The 21,312-nt window shown below is 46.1% G+C and overlaps 4 protein-coding genes across 7 annotated transcripts; 1 reads left to right on the top strand and 3 right to left on the bottom strand.

Annotated features, from left to right (window-relative positions):
* Positions 1–105: 105 nt before the first annotated feature.
* On the bottom strand, positions 106–3,256 carry LOC105698884 (H2.0-like homeobox protein). The gene is made up of 4 exons (XM_012423505.2): positions 3,131–3,256; positions 2,853–3,056; positions 586–776; positions 106–500 (listed from the first exon to the last, which is right to left on the bottom strand). The coding sequence occupies exons 1-4, from the start codon at positions 3,234–3,236 to the stop codon at positions 324–326; spliced, it is 678 nt and encodes a 225-aa protein (XP_012278928.1). The 5' UTR covers positions 3,237–3,256; the 3' UTR covers positions 106–323.
* A 1,735-nt stretch (positions 3,257–4,991) lies between these two features.
* Positions 4,992–5,995, bottom strand: LOC105698683. Of its 2 annotated transcripts, none has more exons than XM_023434045.1 (3): positions 5,826–5,995; positions 5,444–5,712; positions 4,992–5,375 (listed from the first exon to the last, which is right to left on the bottom strand). In XM_023434045.1, exons 1-3 carry the CDS (start codon positions 5,983–5,985, stop codon positions 5,247–5,249), a joined length of 558 nt encoding a protein of 185 aa, XP_023289813.1. In that variant the 5' UTR covers positions 5,986–5,995; the 3' UTR covers positions 4,992–5,246. The 2 variants fall into 2 exon arrangements, with proteins under 2 accessions (XP_023289813.1, XP_023289812.1); XM_023434044.1 differs by having other exon boundaries at positions 5,444–5,715.
* A 352-nt stretch (positions 5,996–6,347) lies between these two features.
* LOC105698838 lies at positions 6,348–7,333 on the top strand. The gene is made up of 3 exons (XM_012423432.2): positions 6,348–6,725; positions 6,803–6,910; positions 6,997–7,333. Exons 1-3 carry the CDS (start codon positions 6,360–6,362, stop codon positions 7,261–7,263), a joined length of 741 nt encoding a protein of 246 aa, XP_012278855.1. The 5' UTR covers positions 6,348–6,359; the 3' UTR covers positions 7,264–7,333.
* A 1,023-nt stretch (positions 7,334–8,356) lies between these two features.
* Positions 8,357–19,826, bottom strand: LOC105698839 (centrosomal protein of 164 kDa). 3 transcript variants are annotated; one of them, XM_012423434.1, is made up of 10 exons: positions 19,653–19,826; positions 17,345–17,590; positions 15,487–16,215; positions 13,935–15,190; positions 13,402–13,727; positions 12,308–12,672; positions 11,458–11,630; positions 10,932–11,163; positions 10,646–10,840; positions 8,357–10,274 (listed from the first exon to the last, which is right to left on the bottom strand). In XM_012423434.1, exons 1-10 carry the CDS (start codon positions 19,729–19,731, stop codon positions 10,030–10,032), a joined length of 3,846 nt encoding a protein of 1,281 aa, XP_012278857.1. In that variant the 5' UTR covers positions 19,732–19,826; the 3' UTR covers positions 8,357–10,029. The 3 variants fall into 3 exon arrangements, 2 of the variants coding, with proteins under 2 accessions (XP_012278857.1, XP_012278858.1); XM_012423435.1 differs by lacking the exons at positions 17,345–17,590; positions 19,653–19,826 and adding an exon at positions 16,429–16,495; XR_002762351.1 differs by lacking the exons at positions 8,357–10,274; positions 10,646–10,840; positions 10,932–11,163 and having other exon boundaries at positions 11,539–11,630; positions 12,110–12,672.
* Positions 19,827–21,312: the final 1,486 nt, after the last annotated feature.

The following is a 21,312-nucleotide window of genomic DNA, read 5'->3' on the forward strand; positions in this document are numbered from 1 at the left end:
GAGTCGGTATCAGCTAAGACTGTTGTCTTCCTTTTTTTTCTTTCATTTTCATGGAATTAATGAGGGACCAGTTTACTCGATACGCGTGTTTACCCTGACGTAGTACTCGTTTCACCATTTTAATCTAATTCTCAGATGGTTACATTGAATCTTACTCGATCTACATTAATTTCTCCCATTCGCAATTGCACATTAATCGTAATTATTTAATTTATATCTGGTATCAAGGTAAATTTTAGAAGAGCACTCGAGGTTGTTTTAGCTACATCGATATATAATGTCCGGCATTGTTCAGTTCTCCCATTCGAGTGAACTAATTAATCTCAGACGTCCACTTCTATTTCCAGATCTTCTTCAGGTTGTCCATCCGTCAGATTTCCCGGTGGATCATTTCCCGATTTCCGAGGGAAATCTCGCTGCGTCGAATCGGCAGGCGTGACGTTCCCACCTTCTTTGGTATGTCGCCACTTCATTCGTCGATTTTGGAACCACACCTTTACCTGCGCATTTATATTCACTCTCGATTAATTTTAGATCAAAGCGCCGACGAGAAATCATTATCAGCTATTTATATGAAATAAGTACCTGCGCATCCGTAAGCCCAAGGGTGGCGGCCAATTGACGCCTGTCAGGTTTCGTGATATATTTCTGTAGAGAAAACCTCCTTTCAAGACCTTTTCTCTGCAGGGAGCTAAATACGGCTCTCGACCACGACCTTTTCCTACGTACACCACTTTCGGGTGTGCTCATTACAGTCTGTGTACTCGGTGGAGCCGCTACAAAGAGAAATCACAGAAAAGTTACTTCAAATTCGGCTTATCAATTAATTCAATAAGTTCCTAACGATTATAAACAAAAAATTTGATGGGGTTTTAGGGTGCTCGAGACCCCAGGAACTTAAGGCGATGTGAAAGTGACGTCTCGCATATGAAACTTTTCATCGAACTGGGTGTACCGAGTCATTTGAAACATGAAAATATGAACATGCAAGGTATAAGGAAAGTCCTGACATGGAATTTCAATTTTTTAACAATTTTTTTTATGGATATTTTCAATATTTCTGATAAAAACTGAAATTTCATGACTGTCAGGACCTTCTTTATAGTCTCAATGTTCATATTATAAAATCTGAAACGATTCTGTATATCTGTTTCGGAGAAAGGTATCATGAACGACTGGCTGTTCAGATGCCACTTTGACATCCCCTTAACGAGATAATTGCGGAGTAATAATAATGAACAAAATGGAGGGCTTTTGAAGATGCTGTCGCGTGCCAGGACAAGGTAGTGCTTGAAAAAGGAGACCTGTAAGCACGTAAATGGGACTGGAATCCAATACGTCGCATTAGGGAAACGATACACGAGTGGAAGAGGCAGAAGTTCCAGCTAAAGGGGTGTCTGTTTAAACGGATATTCCCCGTACGGTCCGACCCCAAGATGGGGCACTTCTGGCTGATTTACAGCCGCGCCAAAGTATACAACATGTGTACGAATTTAAACAGTGTGGTTCCCTCGGTCCCGGCCGATCCTTCCTACAAATTGGACCGCCGGCGGATATTTATAATTTTACGAGTTTCCCTAATGACTTGATAATTTACACAAACGCTCGGTCTCTTTCCCTCTCTTTCTTCTTTGCTCTCCCGCCTGGAGGGCAATTAAGAAATCCTCAGGAATGACTCTACGATGAAATTCGATAGAAGTAGTCGTTAAACTCTTTACGACTCTTGTTAATGCCATGGTGTATTCGAACTTTATTAGTAGGATTGCAGTGCATAATCCCTAGGTTTACGTCTTGCCCTACGTGCAACATTTTGTATGCGGGTTTACGTACAAGTACGACTCGGTGTTTGCATTTTCTCACATCGGGGATTTTTATGTTGTTAAGTAGGTTCATGAAATTGCGGTCGTAAAAGGCGCCGATTTATTATTTTCCCTGGGTTTCAAGCCTGCGAGTGATGGCTAGCGTTTATTTTCCGCGTAATTCTGAGGTAAGGTCTAAGTGCGACGTGGCAATATGTGAGACTTTTTAGCTTTTTATTTTTTTCTTTTTTCAGTTTCAGATCCTGAAGATCCCCCGTAAATGAGAGGTCTTAGTATGGGGATGCCTAATGACGGGGATGCGCTTCGAAAAATCTGCTCAAAGTGGAGTCGAGAGAGGACTGACGTCTCGAGAGGCGTCTCTAGCAACCACTGTTTACACCCGGCGTAAACGCACAGTGGCACTTAAGATGTCGTTTAAACACAGACAGGAAACACGAGAATACACTCGTACCTAAATATTTTGCCCTACTTGTCGCGGCCCAAAGAGACAAGACGGTAGACCGTATGGTAGCATTTGTTAATGACGCAACCCTCACCGTTAATAGCCCGGGTGAATAACATGAAAAGCGCTCCCTAATTTTCTTAAATGAATTATATCTTGTAAATCTCATTCCGAGGCGATTTTCAAGAAATTAACACGATCTTCAAGATATTCTATGAATGCAGAGGACCTCCAGGATCTTTTTAAGGTGATACAAAAGTGAAACTTCTCTCCGAAAATCGGTCAAACATTTACAACGTGAATGTGGACGCTATAAGGAAGGACTTGACATGTTTCATTTCATGTTTTATAACAAATTTTAAAAATACCTATAGACAAATTAAAAAAATAAAAGAATTGAAATTTCATGAGTTTCAGGACCTCTATTGTATCCTCCATATTTATGGTGTAAAGTTTCAATCGATTCGGTACATCCGGATTGGGGAAATGTTTCATGAGTGAGAACTCTTTGACGCCACTTTTCATATCACCTTAAACTGGAGGGAGTGATCCAGTGAATTAATTGTTAATTAATTGGGGAAGCTCCTTACCTCTTGCGATTGGCCGAATCGGGGCAGGCCTGTACAAATTGCCATAACTTTCTGTTATGCTAAAGTTGGCCATGGGGATTGCAGGCGAGATTGGGGACTGCGATGCTGGAAGTGCAGTTCGGAAGATCTCACATCGCGGGCAATTCCCTGGACAGGGACACATCGACGAGAAATTGCATTGCACTGGGAGGACTCTGATGAGATCTGCAAATCGAAAGAAAATGTCAACATTGGACTGTACATCCGAGAGCTGGATACGAGGAGGGGACATTCTTCACCTGTCTTCTTCGAGGTGAACTCGCTGGAGAGAATCCTCTCTACGCCGAATTTCAGAGACTTCGACTTGCTCGTCTCGGAATCCAATCTCGTATCCAGGTGATCCATTTTTAAAGAGCTTCCTTGAAAGTCACCTGGATGGCTGGTTTCCCGAAAATATCGGCAGATTTCGAGCTAAAATGTCCCTCCGACCGTCGTCGAAGCGGTTCGATCTTGAGACTTCCCTCGACCCACGTGGTCCATTTTGACGTTTGCTGTCAGAATCTTCTCGGAGGCTGGCGCACCTTCTTACACTGTAATTTCCACCGAATTTCACGTGAACAATTTATTTCTAGGTAAACCACGGAATCCGATTTCGGGGGATTGACCATTTATGCCAAGAACGGTTGATCGATTTTCCACTCCGAAAAGTCCACCACTTGGGAATCACCGTGCACAGATTTTATGTCTCTTCGTGGGTGGAGGAGGTAATGAGCAGAGTCGGGAAATCATCGAATCAGAGAAGTATCTTTAAATTCCGGTAGCCGTGGAATTAAGCCGAGATATTTCGGAAATTCATGGCGAGTTCAGGGATGATTCTAACGAGTGTACGAGATCGAGTGAGTACACCTCATAGCCTGCTGAGTAGAAATTTCTCCTTTGAGAAAAATCATCTTCAAGCACCAAGATCTTCTGCCTCCGGATTGGTCTTCGAAAATGTGGTGGGAGGGACGCCAAGAGAAACGGTCCAGCAGGATGTTCTCTCGGATGCTGCGAAAACAAATACAGGCGGCATACTGTTTCGGAGCAGAATCTACTCCGCCAGTAAATTTTTAAAGGGTTATTCTGGCTGGTTTAGAAAATACCTCCACTTTCTATCAATGGTAATAATTACCTGATTATTCGCCTGAAACATTTATGACATCGCTCGAGCAGTGCATTGGTTCGATGTCAATCATTAATAGATGGTACCAAGAGTGGCCATTTTGCAGGGCATTCTTTCAGACTGCTCATCTCTAAATGATTATTACAATTTACTCGCTTAATGTTCATAAATATTAGAATTTATATTTAGAAATGGGATACATAAAAGTTCACTTGGAAACTTTATTACAAATTCGGTGATTGCAACCCCGATGCGATGTTCGATGTCAATTGTTCATAGGTGGTACCAAGAGTGGCCATTTTCCAGGGAATTTATTCAGACTGCTCATCTCTAAATGATTATTACAATTTAATTGTTTATGTTCATAAATATTAGAATTTATATTTAGAAATGGGACATATAAGAGATTGCTTGGAACGTTATTACGAATTCAGTGATTGGAACCCCGATGCTCTCACCAACTCCTCTGATGGTTTCGCGGATTGACTGATTTAAAGCGGAAAAGTCCGATTTTATCCCCCGGGGCCATATGGTTTCCTTTGTATACGAGTCTCGGTGTATACAGTCACTTAGATGTTTATTTGACGAGCCATCTCTGAAGCAGCCTATACCCGTGCACCAGGAATATTCTTCGGGATTTGTACACACTTCGAGCCTCTATTCGATTTTATTAGGTTTTAGGATATTCAATAGCCCTCCGAAAATTCGGGCCAGCACAGAGAATTTCCCCGAGCGATATCCCGGAAAATCCAGTTTAAACAAACGTCCATATTTAATCCTACCCCAGGAGTCGCTCGAATCTCAGTTGTCAGCAACATTGTATCGCTCAAAATATCGGGAATAATTTCGCACATTTTCTGCATCGCCTATGTATGTGCGGAAATCTTCTCCGATTCCTGTTAATTAAGGATTTTCCTTTAACATCCTGTTGGACCGCCCGCGGAGCTCGGCAGGACGTCGCGTCGTTTGAGACACTGGAAAAAAAGCCAAAAAAAAAAAACAAACAGCGGTGATAAGAAAGATTTTTTATTACAATATTGTCTCCTGCCGCATTGTCCATTTCTCGGCATGCTATGGCGTGATTTCCTCGTGTGACAAGCGTGACGATTGTCGGCTTTCAGGAACCCGGAAATGGGCGAGAAATTCGGTCAGGAAACGGGAGCTTATCTCGGAGAGAGATGACCCACGTATTAAAAAACGTAACTGAAAGGAGATATAAATATTTATTAGAAATTGTATAATATTCCCGACACTTATTTATTGTGATACAATGCGTAGCCTCGTGACAGCATAACCATCCCCTGGTACAATCTGTCCGTGTCGAAGTCATTATCAGCAGGATTCAGGAAAATGGACCTCTTAGGTCTGTACTTCTGCAAGCTCTAGAATAATTTCGGGATTTGTTGAAGATTGCTTTGTAAAAAAGATATAAATGGGAAGGTATATGTACCGAGAGGACAATGACGTTTCCGTTGCCATTGTTGGCATTCTGTCTGATGGCAGTTATTATTAATGTTAATAGGTAGCCCCCGAAAGCTAGGAAGGAGAGGGTCGTCACCGCAAGTTGGAAAATCTTCGAGATCTTCGAGTCATGTCCTTTTTCATGGTCTTGGTGCTCGTATCGTCGCAGAGGTTTCTGGCCCAGTCTTTTAAGAGGAAGAGCAGCTGGTAAGTTTGACGACACGGTCTCTTCATCGAATATATCAGCGTCTTCTACAACTGCTAAGAATATTATAATTAAAAATATGGAATTCTTGTTAACAACCATGGTAAAGAGACCAACATTTTATTATTCCCCGTATAGGTCATTCCCATGGCTGCTGCTATCTTACCGTCATCACCACCGAAGGATGATTTGATCTGGATCAATCTGTCCATGGGGAGTTCGCTCAAGCTTCGCACCTCGTCGAAAAATAAATGAGAGCTCTCATTGAACGCCATTGCAAAGCCCTGACACGTGCACAGCACCACCAAAAGCGAGTTACCAATCATCGGGAATTAATCTAGACCGCGTTATCACGTAGCAATTAATTTTTCTATGCGTAATGATCTTTTTAGCGTGACACCGTTCTTCGGGAACTCTTAGACTTGACTGGCCGGTGTGACATTTACCTAGAAAAATGGCACCCCGCTTTCCGTGCTTGGCTGGCAAAGCGAGAAGAGCACCGACCAGGAGGACACGTTCACGGAAGAAGGAATTCCTGAACTGAAATAAAGGAAGTAATGGACATTCTTACACCCGTTAGAATAGTAAGTACTTCAGTCACTCTCGAGATTTCCTCCCTCGAGGATGTCGAGCTCCGGTATCATGTACTGCACCTTTATCCTCTGTTACTTGGTGATTGCAGGGAAAGTGCAAGCTGAAAATGAAGGTAAGCTCTAACGAGTCAAAATCCAGGGCGATTGTGTCGCAGGTAATCACGGAAACTGCAGATCAAGTGGATGTACATATTAACTTTGGTAACGCTGCAATGTATTTAACAGGAGTGGTAGAGAACATCAAGGCTGGGATTCGATATGCGAGGAGTTACCTGGAAACTGCCAAAGAAATTGCCGACCTGGTGTCGAGAAGCTTGGGTCACGGGAACAGGAGGAACGATAAAAGGGAACCAGATCCCTCTACGAAATTCGGAACTGGTAATTTGGTATCGGGGTTCTTCAGACTCCTCGGCGTGGACTCTACAAAGATCGGAGCGATCGTCGTGAACAGTGCAATATTCTTGGCACAGTTGGTATGAATTTTCGGATTCCCTTTATGAAGATCAAGTAACGCGATTCCTGGTTTTTCATTCCATAAATGTTCTTCCAGATCAGTTCACTGTTCGACCTGAAGCCCCAGGCGGAACACGGGAGGAGTCTGCAATTGGACGAACTGCCGGATCCCATGAAGTTCATAACTGAAAATAAAAATGAAAGAGTAAGGCTTAGAGACAGTCGTCAGGATCTTCCGTCGATACAGACCTATGGAAATGTTTAAACATATGAAAATGTTATTAAATTCAGATACAGAGACTGCTGAGACAGGCGCAGGACTTGGAACTACCCAATCAGCTGATCGACAGGCTCGACGGATTCGACTCCTCTTGCATCCGACTTCTGGTATGCAAATCATCTCCAGTGATTTGGGCTGTTCAGAGGTCACTGACAAACGAAACTGGGCATAAATCCCGAGGGATATCCTCCTGGCTTCCGCGTATCGAGGAGTTCGAGGATAACTCCGAGTCCTGCGAGATTCGCCACCGCGACTGCGAATTGTTCCCGGAAACGTGAGGAGCGAACACCTCGTTAGAATTAATTAATCGTGGAATAAATTTTATTGCGAACATCATGATGAAAATAATTTCGATGTGTTTACTCCTAACAACGTGAGCATTTTCCTTCATGGGATGGCGACACGTATCGTTTCGAACACGCTACAGGAAGAATTACTTCTCGGTACGATCGAGGAAACCGTCCCTACGAGACAATTTGCAAATACCTTTAGAAACCCTATAATCGATACATGAGTTTGCGAGGCCAACGCTAAACACTACCGTAAACATTTCCTCGAAACACGCCTCGCTAGTGACTTTTTGGTGCTTCTAATCCCACAAGGAAATGGCCGCATATGGTTCCCGGCTAAACTCGATTGTACGGCGAAGTACAGAATACTATTTAGTTTCCAACTCGTAATACATGATCCGGCTAAATATTTAGGTTAATGACTCAATTCTAGAGTATTCGATCGGTAAGATTAGTCTACATGGGTCTGATTTATGACTGTCTACACGACTACTCGTTACACGATCCGAGATTCCTGGGGTCTCGTCCTCGGTTTTTCTTTTTTTGTTTAGTCTTTTTCCCCCATCATCACCTAGTCAATTAGTCAATACACCAGCGCAATTTCGTATCGTGTAACTACAGCTCGCTACTTCGTGGAAAGTTTGGCATAATAATGCGAGGGACTCCCTCCGACTAGTATTAAATACGGATACAATATGCGGTTCGCTCTAAATTTGGCATTTGAATTGTCAAGTCTGTCGTTCTGAGACGGGTCCTGTCAGGGACGCGATCGAACATTTAGCACTAGATCGACAAATATTAATGGAAGGACCATTCTCAGGTAAATCGTCTCTACCTTAGATATCGATTATGGACTCTCGATCGGGACCCCGCGATCCCGAGCATCATCTTTTACGAATTGCGCTTTCTGCAGGGAATGAATCGTCCATCAAAAACTCCAATTAAGGCGACATAAAAAGGTTAATCCATACATGACGAACTTCAAAACATTTATATTATTTTCCTCCAAACTGGACGCACCATAAATAAAATTGGGATAAAAAAATTTCTTTTTGAAATTTCACAAGTTCCTTAGGGCCTTCATAATCACGCGTTGAAGTTTCAAATGACTCCGTGTCCCCAGTTCGGAGAAAAATAATAAAAATATTTTGACGTTTAATATATATATAATATATAGAATGACCCTTTCATGTCAACTTAATATCCCCAACCGTTTTCCAAAGGCGAGTTAATTGAACGGTCGCACTTGACTCTTAATTACACGCAATCGATGCCAATTGTTAGACTCTTCACGCCTCTTGCAGATAACGAAAATACGGATGGAGATTGTTACGTATCGCCTCACATCGGATGACATAACCCAGTATAGAATATATCGACGTTTACGTCTATAAATAATCTGAAATATACTATAATCGATATATGCATATACGTATATTACATAGCATTCCTCAACAAAATCAATCTCGAAAATATACGTCGGACTAACGGATTTAGTTGTGCATTATGTACAAGAGAGAGATTTATTCCACACTCGATCAGTCCCCTCGGGTAGCCGATGAGGAGGACGTTGAGCCGCCCTCGACACCATAAGAATGTACAAATCCACCGTACCGGAATGACTATATCCAGCGTCGAGAGAGTTAGGAGGTCTCGAGCCCACGTAAAGTCGTATACGAGAGGGGAGGCACGCATCAAATCGGGGATTAACTTGAACTCGAGGCCGAACCGAGCTTCGAAGGTCTTACCTCAAAACGGAAACGCGAACTTAACTATTAAAGAACCTCTGAAAAAGTAGTCAAAAGTGCGTACCGACTGCGCTCTCGATGCGGCATGAAAAGCGTCGAGGTACCGGGGGTCCTTCGCTTTTCATCCCGGGTCGAGGCTTTGGACATCAGTCTTCCAGGTACCCCTAAATCACCCTAAACATCAGGTCGAGGAACAAGTTGCGGCCGTCTTAATTGCGCTACTTTATGTTAAAAGCGGCGGGAACGTATTCCACGACCCAACAGAACGATACCGAACGACCTGCCATTTGCGCGAGCTACCCTTCCAGTTCCCTGGTTCCCCTGGGACCAGGAACCCCATCCTCGAATTTACACGGATCTCGTTCCCGTAGGAACAGATTCCCATGAAAAAATCTCCCATTGTTGCAAACTCGAGTCATCGGTCAACGTTTGCAAGTCGTATAACAAATTGGACAATTTCCCATGCGAAGCTTGATCTAGGGAATTCCAGAAGAGGAGCCCAGGTCCTGGATTCTCGAGTTCAAATGGATATCATTCGCGTGCGAGACTGACAGTCTCGTGTACGGCTTTGTTGTTGACCACTGACACGTTGACCAACGTTGACCAATGACTCGAGCTCGGATGAATGAAAAATTTGTCATACAACTCTATTCTTTATGGGAAATAAAAATCCGTAGGAATTCGAGGATCGACCTCTAGACCACGAAATCCCTCGGGACGAAGTATCCGACCAGCGAATAGACTTCCCCTGGCCTGCCTGGAACTTAGGAGTCGAGATCAGTCGGAGAATCCATGTTTGCGCGAGTCTGTCTCCCGATCAGCTGATCAGCTGATCAGCTGATTCAGCCCATCCTGGAGAGGTGATGGCGTTTCCTGGGTCTTGGCACCGGCGCGGCCATCAGCAGGAACCGACAGATGCGCTTCCACAGCGGCGGGTCCTTCTCCTTTTTGTGCGGAAGTCTGGGGTTGGTGGACCTCGAAGAGGAGGGTCCAGTCGGGGCTGGATTTACAGGGTCGCCTGACCCGGACTGACCAGGTCCGTGCTCTCCACTCGGGCTTGTCGCAGCCAGTCCCTGAGGTTCCTTGTTCGCTCCATCAGGTTCGAGGCTGTCCTCTCGACGGTTCCCACGCTGGTCGAGTATCCGCTGTTGGGTCCATACTGGGCTATGATGTTCTGCGTGGCGGTCGTCGGCGGATGCGCCCCCGTCAGCTGGGACAGGATGTTCGACTGGATGTTCGGGGTCCCGAAGGCTGCCGAAGAGAAAAAAGGGATTTCAGTGATGAGCGATGTACATAGAGGGTACGGCGAAAACCCTTGCAGTTCTATATCCGATTCCCTTCTCACCGTGATTATGACTCTCTGTAAATTCTAATTAATTGTATTTTCGCCGTGCCTTGTATAATTCCCGGCTGAATCTCTCGATATAACTAGGAGTTCATGTACCCAGGACTCTTGATTCTCCTCTCAGGCTAGATTGTTTCCATTTAAGATGACCTAATCATCGATCACACGAGAGCGTGTCGGAAGAGTCGAGGTTACAAAATGGTTTGTTTGAATGAAAGTCTGGAGGAGAACCGAAGAAACCGTGGTTCCTGGACTTCGGGGAAGGTTTTCCTTCAACCTTGCACATTGTTCGGCTGGGAGGTCACATGGTGGTACGGAAGCCACCCGAGGTCCGAGTACATCAGCGTCGGTGGTGGAGGGATGTTGTTGTCCTGTCGCTTGTTCAGGACTCCCCAGATCTCGCGGATCTCCGAGTTCAGGTTCTCCAGGCTTGCTATGATCTCCGTCGACTCCTGATAGTGATCCGGCTTGTCTGCTTGAAGAAAGAACAGGCTCAAGAGCGATCGGAACTGGGCCGACCGACGTTCCTGCGAACGTCGGGATCTACCGAAATAGACGCTTGCCTATGAAGGTGTCGGTGCCAAGATCGGTAGAGCTGAATCCACTGCTGGCGCTGGACATGTCGCTCAAAGTCAGCTCGTCGTTCTTCGTGGCTGCCGAGTCGCTGTCGCCCTTCTTGGCCCTGGCCACCCTTTCCAGGGACTGCTCCAGGTGCTTCAGGTGGATCACTTTCTCGCCCAGGAGACTCCTGGTGCGGTGCAAGCTCACCTCCATGTCGGACAGCTCCCTCTCCTCCTGCGGGAGATTTTCGAGCCCGTTATCATACCTTCAAATCCACCCAGAAAAATATTTTCAATCATCTAGAACCTACATGTAACCATTAGGGAGCTTCCCTTAAAAAAGTCCTTGCTTAATTTCCAAATGAACTTATACAAACGGTGAAAAAAAATGACATTTGGTCATTGTCAAGCGGTCATGGTTGTGGAGGTAAGTGCTATTTCTTGTTGTGACGCATGGTTTTTTTCTCCGTAAATCAACGCGGTTCGTTCCGATCGAGTATTTTATTAGGGTTGTTATTGATTGTTTCACCTGAACCAGCTGTTCAAGAGTCGCCCAGGTACTTCGTTGTTTCCAGGCTCTTCGCCTGCCTTGGAAAGCACTTCGTTGCTGCCGCAAAGCCTCGCGAGCTCTCCTCATGGAATCTCTCTCCACGTGGATGCGATGCCGGAAGAACTCCAGTTCCGAGGAAGCATTAGCGGGTGCTGGAACGCCGAATTCGTGCCTCATTAATCAGGTAATGATTAACGTGCAAAATCATTAAAGTCAAATGTTAGCGCGACAAATTGAGAAGAAATCAAACGACGTGAAGGCGTGCGAAGAGAACGTGAATTTCCAAATGATAGAGATATGTACATAGATTGATACGTATATCAGAGATTTATAATGACAATCCCTACAAGAATTCGTCATCCGGACGAACAAAACACGCGTGCGTATCTTTAGCACCGATTGCCTATTTAAATGGTCATGCAATGGTCGGAGAGTTTAATTAAAAGAAATTCGAAGACGCACCAGCGACTTCATCTACGACTCCGTAGTCACTTAAGGACGTACATTATGTACCGTAAGTACTCCCAATTAATTATGGGAATTTCAGAATTATTACGATAAGCCTATACATGCAGTCGGTCGCGCGTCTTCTTTCTAAGGAAGACGGTTCTTATTTTCTCGTGGCACTTACGAAGGGTGGACGAAAGTGGCAAGTCATTAACCAAAGTAAAGTCTATAGTATCCTAGAAAAGAAAGAAAATAGAGCGTAATGCAAGGTCTAGACAAGTGGCGAAGTAGTGAGGAAAATCAAGTCTCTCGGTCGAGGTGCACAGAAATCGGCGGCCGGAATGCAGTTCTCGGTGCATAGGGGGATCCTTTCGGGGTTCACCTTTGTCCTGGAAAGGATATCGCAAGGTGTAAGCGGTCTCGTTACTCGGCAACTGGTCCCCGAGGTCCTCCAGCTTCTCCAGCTGCTTCCTGATGTTCTCCACCGGGTTCTCGACGTTGTTGTTCAGCCTCGTCGTGCTGGCGGCCTTCTTCGAGAAGCTCTTCCGCTTCTTCAGGTTCGAGTTGGTCTCGCTGGCCGTCGTGGTGTCGTCCGATTCGAATTTTCCCGCGCCGCTCCTGCCGGGCTTTGGAAACCCCGTGGTCGTCCTTTGGCCCTCCGAATCCTCGGCACCGCTTTGGTCCTCGACTTCCTGCTCCTTGCTCTTCTGGCTCGGATTCAGGGTGGAGTGCGCCTTCTTCAGCAGTCTACAGGAACGCGTTAAGGCCTATAGCCAAATATTAGGACGAATCGCATGGACATGAGGGAGTACCTTTACGGACATGTCGACAACGCGCTTCCCTGCATTCTCTTGATTCCTCGCGTTACCGGATTTAATAACGCTAATTGAGATCAGTTTTAAATATGAAACATACATGAGCCAATCAGAAGTCGAGTCACTCGAGCCGGTCAAGGGGTCAGGTCGATGAAATTAGTCCTAACGATTGTTAATCTCATTACCACGGGGATTGCAGCTAAGCGCATTCCGAAACCCAAAAGCGTATGCTCTTGACCGTGAAGGTACTTTGATGAGTTATTGAAAATTACGGTGCAGAGGTATGAAAAATCTGGTTAATTGCGTATTGTGTGGATGTGGATTTCTTTCTATGGCCGTGAGCTGCGAATCATGTCCCGGGTGTTAAGTGAAGCTTGGTGTCTTGTTAAAAAATCAAGAATCTGGTGAGAGCCATGATGCGAGGGCGACTTCATGAAATGGTAGAAATTTCTTTTTCACGCACTAAAGGATGCCAAAAATGCATTTATTGAATCGCTAACTTTGGAAAGGGGCTTGTTAGGAAATGGGGATTGATTTTTAAAATACGGAGTCTTCATGGATCCCGGATTATACTTTGATCCCTCGTTACTTTCCTTTTCGATACCAGCCATTTTCTTTCCAAAGTGACCGATTACATTTACGATGGTAGAGAGAAACTTACTTCTGTTCCGATGAGTCGGTTATCTCCGTCCTTGTCCTTGCCGATGTGGATTTCTCGGTTTCCGACGCCGTAGTGTTGCCCTCCCTTCGTTTGCTCCTCCTCTCGACAGCCAATCTCATGTTGTTCTTCAGCTTCAGGTACTTCTCCTTCAATGATTTGTACTTGTCCTCCAGTAGCCGCTTCTCGCAACGGATTTTCTCGAAATCGATGCTTTCTTGCCGCGCCACCCTTTCGTTCTGCTTCTTCGTCTCTCTGTCGATGTCCAGCGAAAAGTCTGCTCTGATCTCTTCTAGTCGTTGCTTGTAAACTTTGCGAGCCAAGCTCTCCTGAAAAAAGACATTTACCCTTTTAGCAAAGGGTCGACAAATGCTTATAAAATTTTGCCTTTGCCGCAGGGATAACTGCACCGACAGAAAAAAAAAATATATCAGTCGTATCGAATGGAAACGTTTCCGGAAGAAGAATTTGGCTGGCCCATTTTCAAGTGTTTAAAGCTTTTTTTAAGCAAGTAAAATTTCTCTACGTGTACAAACATCCATTCTGAAGTCCCGAAGAATCTCTGCTAGGCACTTTTCATGGTCTTCGGTCATTTTGGAGATCTTCTCCCTCTGCTGGGTCCTCAGCTCGGTCCGCAACTCGTCGAGCTCCTTCTCGAGTTCCTTCTTCAGGGTCTCGATCTGTTCACTGTGTCTTTCGTTGAGCTCGTACTCGTTCAGTTTTGCCAGTTTATCCTCGCTTAAATGGCGCTCGTGTTCTTTTTCCAGTTTCTCGATTTCCTGATTTCGAAGGTCTAGCAGTGCCTTCCTCTTCTCCTCGAGTTCGCTCTTCAGGTTCGCCAGGATCTCCTGCTTCTCTTTCTCGTAGCATAATTCCAGTTCCCCCCTGACTTTCTTCAGGTTCTCCAGGCGCTCTCGGTCCATCTCAGAAATTAAGCAATGGATCTCCTGTTCCTCCCTGTCCTTCATCTCAGTCTTCAGCTCCCTGAGCCTAGTTAGCGACTCCTCTACTAGGGACCTCTTTTCTTTATGGAAATTCTCCTCCAGCTCCTTCCTGGTCTCCTCCAGCCTCTCTTCGAGGTCTTTCTTCATCGACTCCAGGTTTCGTTCGTATTTCTTGCTCAGTTCGAGTTTCGCCTCTTCGAGGTCCTTTACCGGCTGCATTCGATCCTGCCTCGCGGATTCCAAGTCGTATTTGATCTTCATCAAGTGGTAGGTCTCCTCCTTCTCTCGCTGCATCTCCTGCCTCATCTTCTGGTCGGACTTCTTCATGGTCTCCAGCATGATCTCCTTGCTCTTCCGGATCTCCTCCAGCATGCTGGACTTGGACTCGCTGCTCTTGGGCCCGCTATCGGTGTCGCTCTTCGACATCAGGTCGATGTTCTTTATGTTCTCGAATTTACTCGGGACGTAGTCGCTGTCCAGCTCTTCGGATCGGTCTCGAGACATTTGGCTGAGGTGTTCGTTCTCCGAGACGTTCTCCACGAGGAATCGCTTGCCCACAACCTTCGGCCTCTTCAGGAACGTGTCCAGTCTGTCCAGGAGGGTCTCCTGCACCTTCTTATCCGACTCCTTGCTGGCGGAGTCCTCCTCTTTGTTCTCCGTCGAGGACCCCATGACGAGGTCCTCTTTCCCGGGGATCAAGGACGATCCTGGAACCGTCGCGGTCGGGATGTGGTCCTCCGACCCGGAGTCCCACTCCTCCTCGGATCCGGAATACGTGAACTTGATGAAGACCTCCTTGTCCAGGTCGAACCGCACGATTTTTCGCTCCTCGTCCGCAGGTCTGTCGTCTACAATAAGGTGTTCGCTAAATGAAATGCAGGTTTTAGTGCCATTCGAAAGTGACTGTGGTTTCACGGCAAGAGGGCATAAGCAATAGTTTCGAGACCTCCAGAAATCTGAAACGCGACCGGGACGTCAAATGACGATGAGCTCCATTTGCGGCGCATGGACCGAGTCTAAATCATTGCGCTTAAAGTTTGAGGAAATTGAAAACGAGGGGAACGTCAAGTCAACTTCCACCCTTCTGTTGCGATACCACGGGGCTTGGATAGGTTATGGAAAAATGTCTGAGGCCCTATCTTACCATCTTCGGACGCCTTCTCCCGGAGGATCGACTTCGGCTTCTCTCCGGCCATGCTTCCGGCACCTTCGTTTCTGATCGAGGTCTGAAAGTCCTCCATTCTGCAGACTTCGTGACTAGGCGTGGTATCTCTGCTTCTGTTGCTCTTCAGGAACATGGACCCACCCCCGCTCAGGGTCAGCTCTCTCTGCTGGCCCAATTGTTTGGGGTGCTTCTCCTTGTCGAACTTTTCCGTCAGCTTCTCCAGAGGCTTGTCCGATTTCGTCAGGGAGCTGATGCTGAGCTTGTCGATGTCGATGATGTTCTCCTCGGAGCTGAACCTACTGGACAGTTGCTCCCAGTCCTTCTCGTACCTGGGGCTCATCGACTCCGACCTCTTCAGGACCTCCTTCAGGTCCAGCTCCTTCTTCTCCGCCTCGTCCAGCAGTTTCGGACGCTCGTAAAATCGCGGGTCCTGGAACCTGAGGTTCGTATAATCCCTGGAAGCTCTGTCGTTCGCCAGACTGCTCGGATTCTCCGTCTTCGAGTCGTCTCTCTTGGTCTGCAGCTTCTCCAAGGACGAGTCCCTTTTGCTGATAGCGCCCAGCTTGCTCTTCTTCAAGGGTGCCAACTTAGAGGGGATCTTCGACTGAGGAAAGGCCGGCTTCGGGATTTCCTTCAGAGGCGTCTCCTTCGGCAAAGTCGCCTCCTCGTGGGACTCCAGATCTTTGGCCGTCGTCTTGGAATCATCCTCTGTGAGGAAAAACGGAAAAGTCAATTATCTACATTCGTCGATCCTCCCATCCCTTAAAAATTAACCCCACATTACAATTGGATCGGAATATTCGCTACTTGTAATTCAACACCTACGGCCACTAATTATATACGTTTAATGTCCCGTTAATGTTGTTATGTCGTAATTAATCTATGCAACGTATGCGATGTCACGCAATGCTAAGTTACTACCATGGGAATATCCAAAATGGCGGGTCGGATAACTGGAGGCACTTTTCTGCATACTTCCGACCGCGTATTTCCTTCGTCTCTGGCTTACTGCACCAAGTGCTTCAATTTCTCTAGCGTATTATCGATCCGACTCGTAATTGGATAGATCCGACGATCCATTAAACACTTGGACTAGTAAGTGGCTGACACGTAAGAAGCACCGAAGCTGCCTTAACGATCGCAACTCGCGAGTCGCAGATTGAAGTGTCCTCGCACGAGCTCTAAACAACGTGGATGCGCATAATTGCATACTAATCGATACCATCCTCCGGGTAATGGTCACTCATAACCGCGCCCTGCGTCTCCCAGGACGAATATCCACATAATAAAAAGTCGAGTGAACGTAATCCTCCTCAGCCTCAAAGCTCCAGACATGAATAATGTTCCCTTAATGAAGCATCGGAATTTAACGCCCTTGACAGCGAATTTCTGCGCCGCCTAATTACAAACCGAGGAGAATATCGTCACTTTGGAGTACTTCATGTCGCGGATACCTTTATAACGATAAGAAGAGATTATTAGGTTGAGGAATAAGTCTCCGCCGTTTTAAGGGGTCACGGGCGAAATTTAAGAATTTTTCTTCTCAACTAAAATGCATTTTTTTTTTAGTCGAGAACAGAGCGTGATTTCATAGTACAATGATTGAACTTAATATGTAATTTTTTTTTCTCAAGATATATTTAAAAATTGGCGAGGTGTGATAAAAAAAAAGACTACGTATTAAGTTCTATAATTGTACTGTGAGATCACGCTCTGTTTTCGATTAAAAAATGCATTTTAATTATGAAAAGAAATTTTTTAATTTCCTCTGGTATTCGTGGTTTGTAATAATCGTATATCGCGAGGAAGTAATTAATTATATCATTGTTAGTCGTACCGACGCTCATCTGTCGGTTACCACTCCTGGCTTGTTCCACCATTTCCTTGTAGACCGCATCCAGGGGATGTTCCCAGGTGGTGGTACCCGTGGAGGCCTGGTAATAATACCACGACCCCGTGGCCTCGTGGTAGCAGGGTAGCCACCCCTTCGGCAGGGCAGCCATGAGGCCTTCCCGCGCCAGGTCCAAGAGGTGCGGTTCCGCATCGGGATCGATTCCCAGCCGCTTCGCATAATCCAGAACCTCTGAAAGGGGAAGAAGAATCTTCAGACACCCTCCAGCAATTTCCCTGAGACCCCGGACGGGCGCCGTGGATTAGAATCCCTGATGACCGCGAGAAATCCCGGGGGATATCAATCTTGACGTCACGAGTGACCCTCCACATTTCCCACCCGGAGAAAAGAAACGTCATTCTTTGCCAAGAGTTTCCCTTCCGGATTCGAGACTACGGAATGTCTGACAGGATCGGGACTAGCCCATCGTTATCCTTGTTCAAAACGGAGTCGAAAAGTCCTGTTCAACTTTTTTCCACGGTGCATAGTTTACTTGTAATAAATTATTGAAAAATAGTCAACCAAACTCGCCGACTAGTCGAGCGCTCTTCGGCCATGTTTCGCCACCTACGCCGTAACTAATTAGTTGGCCATTCTTAAATTAATTATTACAAGTAAACTATGCGTCGTAGAGAAAAAATTATACAATACTTTTCGACTCCATTTTTAACTAGAACAGTGAGAAATAAATCCCGGATACGAATTCTGTAACGTGTACACAGAGGGATGACAATTGTCGGAAGTAAGTGCACCTCGGAGCGACCCAGTTACGAGCAGTGTCGAGTTCCATGACGGATAATTAATTTGGTACAATCACTCCCTCTCCGTAATTAATATTCCATTCTCTCTCTGTAAGACACCCCGGTCATGGAACATGTCGAGGCGACGTCCAGCACATCCTAGACATCTTTTGACTCGCAAATTTCCTCATCACCGGGAAGACCATTCTCTTCCTTCTCAGGGTCCGAAAGAGTTGTCATTAGAAATTCCATCAACTCCGCTTTGACAGGTGCGCCGGTGTACGGGGGCGAGCCTGAGCACCAGCTGCCTCAGGTGGGAAAAGTGTTTACCGACCTGCGCGGATACCACCTATTATTTTCCTCCACTTACCCCCAAAATTTCCCGGAATTTTCGATAAACACAAAGAAAACAACCCATTGGAAAAAAGTTCCCAGGGTGGGTCACTTTCTGGAACTTCTTTTTCTGCTGCGAGGTGGGAACGAGGCGAGTCCGAAGATGGCGACAAAATTTTCGCCGCACTGCGGACTCTATTGATTTTCCCGGCCTGACATGGCCGGGAGCTCACGGAAGCCGCACGGCTGTAAATAAACAAGAAAGTGCGTGTATTACGCGCCGGACGAAGTCGATGTGCGTCACTTCAGGAAGCAGATGGAAGAGGACCCTCGACCCTGTTCGCTCCGGCTCCGAAAACTCGCGTTCTCCTCGCGGGACCAATGACGTCACTCCGGAGGAAGGCCTAAACGATCCTTCTGAACGTCCCAGAAATACCGCCGAAGAGGTGCCAACTTTTCGAAAACCTCAATTAGCCCACCTACTGAGTCATTGGGACACGATCAACGGACGTTCCCGCGGTCCGGTATCCCTGTTCCGGTGTTGTGTCGACGTCAAATTGCCCCAAGATCAGCTCTCTGCTGTTCTCTGCCAAAACATTTTGCCAGAGGTGTGCGCGGTTCCTGGCTGCCTTCGCGTTAAGGGGGACCTCGAACGACTCGCGACTCACGTTTAGACGTCGAATCCTACATTTGTACGGTTATTTGCAAACGTGGATCCAAGTTGTACCTTGAGGACCTCCGAAATATAAGTCCACATCCTCTGGGTAATCGAATAAAAAATTCAATAACTAATAAATGGGATAAACGGTGCACCTCGTACCTTCAAGGCCTCCGAAATAAAAGTCCACGTCCTCTGAGTAATCGAATTAAATATTCAATAAATGATAAATGGGATAAACGGTGCACCTCGTACCTTCAAGGCCTCCGAAATAAAAGTCCACGTCCTCTGGGTAATCGAATTAAAAATTCAATAACTAAATAAATGGGATAAACGGAGCACCTCGTACATTGAATGCCTCCGAAATAAAAGTCCACATCCTCTGGATAATCGAACTAAAAATTCAATAAATAATAAATGGGATAAACGGTGCACCTCGGATGGCACTTTCCGCCTTAGAGAATGTTTTTTAATATTTATTATATAGAGGGAATAATTAATATTCAGGTTCTTAGGGACGTACCTTCGTTCGAGGGGTGCGAGGCCTCGTCGAAAACCTCCCTGCAGACGATGGTGGTCGCGCTGTCCTGGGAGAGAGTCATCTTCCTCTTCGGTTACATCATGGTCCTCGGTTCCTGGGAAACGACTCGCGGACAGATCTCCGGGAACCCGCTCCGCGATGACATCCTCGAGGACGGCCGAGCTCCGCGCCGCGCGACGGTCAATGTTAAATTCGACTCGGCCGAGGCAGGGGGCGAGACGAGCTGCGCAGGTGGCGCCGCGCGGCGGAGGGAAGTGGAAGCGTCCGTGGTTACGGGCGAACGGGTCACTTCCGGCGCAGGCCCCGGCCATTATGGCGAACGGATGGGGGAAAACGGAACAAGGGTGCGTCAGGCAGCTAATGGAGGAATTTTCTATGACTGGTTTTCTGATACAGGAAATTATGAACTCCTTAAATGACGGAGATGGATCGGTGTTCACTGGTATCCTATATATATATATAATAAATATATACACAATAAGAGGGACGCGGAGAGTCAAGGTGTCCCCTGGAAATGAATGATCTATTCTACGATTGATTTCGATGGGGTTGGTCAAGGGTTCCTAGGGGGGGAAAATTACTATATGGGGTCTGGTTTCTTCCCCTAGACGGCGGGGGCGAGGACACTCATGATAACCTGGGAAATTGATTCCTTCCGTTGATGATAATGTTTGGGGAAAAGAGTAAAGTGAGGGATGGAAAAATTGATACCTTCTGTTGGGAACAATGCTCATCAAGAGGAAGGGTGATTACTTATCGACGATGGGTAAGTTCCGAGTGTTCTTTTTTCAATGGTATTTTATTCAAATTCCTTGTCATAGGACTGGTGATTAGAATCGGAGACCGGGGGTCGTAGGCGATTTTTTAGGACATACGAGGATCTACAATGGGTAAGGGAACGGTCGGTAACGACGCGCTCGACGTTATCGTTTTCGATAAAGAAGGTCCCTGACATCAGGCGGAGCTGCGTTCCTAGTTTCTGCAGGGTAGAGATATCGGTGGGTTAATATTTAAAATCCCATTTCCATGAATCTTGTTTTCTTTTTTCCTTTAGCAGGTGTCATCGTGAACCAGGAGTTCTTTCTGCCGGAGCAGCGCTTCCGGGGCCGGGGGTCATTAGAGGGGTGGGTCTTAGATCGTAAACTAGAGCAGCGGTGGGGTAATTAGCGAGGCTAGTTCTTCGGGGGCTTTTAAAACTTTTGAAAGGGATTAAGCGTTTTTCTCGCGGTGAGATATAAAGCCGACGATAGCGACGAAGTATCCCAGATATCGGTAGGAATCGTGTCAAAGAAACGGTGCGCCGGAAAGTTTCCTTCCACAAGAAAGAGCGCAGGTCGGGATTTTCTTGAATCTTTAAAATCGGCGGAAAACTTAAGTTCGGATCTAGTTAGGGTTTTCGGTCGACTCGACATCGCTCCTGGGTGGTTCGATAGAAATTTAATGAAATGAGAAGAATGAGAGGTGAATTAATAAATAAATTGCGAGGGAAATATCCGAAGTTTCTGAAATAAAGGAAATCCTGGAATAAAACAGACTTCATTCAGAATTTTAAGCTCTTCTCCATCCTATTTATGCGTGCTTCGGTCGAAATTGAATGCTATCATAAAAAATCGAAAATGACCGAATAAATAATTCCGGAAAA

Source organism: Orussus abietinus, unplaced genomic scaffold (assembly GCF_000612105.2).
Source record: "Orussus abietinus isolate OABI.00-Male unplaced genomic scaffold, Oabi_2.0 scaffold12, whole genome shotgun sequence".
In the NCBI taxonomy this organism is placed as follows: Eukaryota; Metazoa; Arthropoda; class Insecta; order Hymenoptera; family Orussidae; genus Orussus; species Orussus abietinus.

Coding starts and splice junctions, on each gene's coding strand:
- LOC105698884 (XM_012423505.2), bottom strand. CDS start 3,236: ATGGATCACCTGGATACGAGATTGGATTCCGAGACGAGCAAGTCGAAG. Junction 777..2,852: donor GATTCGGCCAATCGCAAGAG/GTAAGGAGCTTC, acceptor TTCTCTTTGTAG/CGGCTCCACCGAGTACACAG. Junction 501..585: donor TTGGGCTTACGGATGCGCAG/GTACTTATTTCA, acceptor ATAAATGCGCAG/GTAAAGGTGTGGTTCCAAAA.
- LOC105698683 (XM_023434044.1), bottom strand. CDS start 5,985: ATGATTGGTAACTCGCTTTTGGTGGTGCTGTGCACGTGTCAGGGCTTT. Junction 5,716..5,825: donor ATCCTTCGGTGGTGATGACG/GTAAGATAGCAG, acceptor TAATATTCTTAG/CAGTTGTAGAAGACGCTGAT. Junction 5,376..5,443: donor GAAACGTCATTGTCCTCTCG/GTACATATACCT, acceptor AAATTATTCTAG/AGCTTGCAGAAGTACAGACC.
- LOC105698838 (XM_012423432.2), top strand. CDS start 6,360: ATGAAGGTAAGCTCTAACGAGTCAAAATCCAGGGCGATTGTGTCGCAG. Junction 6,726..6,802: donor CAATATTCTTGGCACAGTTG/GTATGAATTTTC, acceptor ATGTTCTTCCAG/ATCAGTTCACTGTTCGACCT. Junction 6,911..6,996: donor CTGAAAATAAAAATGAAAGA/GTAAGGCTTAGA, acceptor TATTAAATTCAG/ATACAGAGACTGCTGAGACA.
- LOC105698839 (XM_012423434.1), bottom strand. CDS start 19,731: ATGACTCTCTCCCAGGACAGCGCGACCACCATCGTCTGCAGGGAGGTT. Junction 11,631..12,307: donor ATATCCTTTCCAGGACAAAG/GTGAACCCCGAA, acceptor TCGGCGTTCCAG/CACCCGCTAATGCTTCCTCG. Junction 10,275..10,645: donor CCAGCCGAACAATGTGCAAG/GTTGAAGGAAAA, acceptor TCTCTTCGGCAG/CCTTCGGGACCCCGAACATC.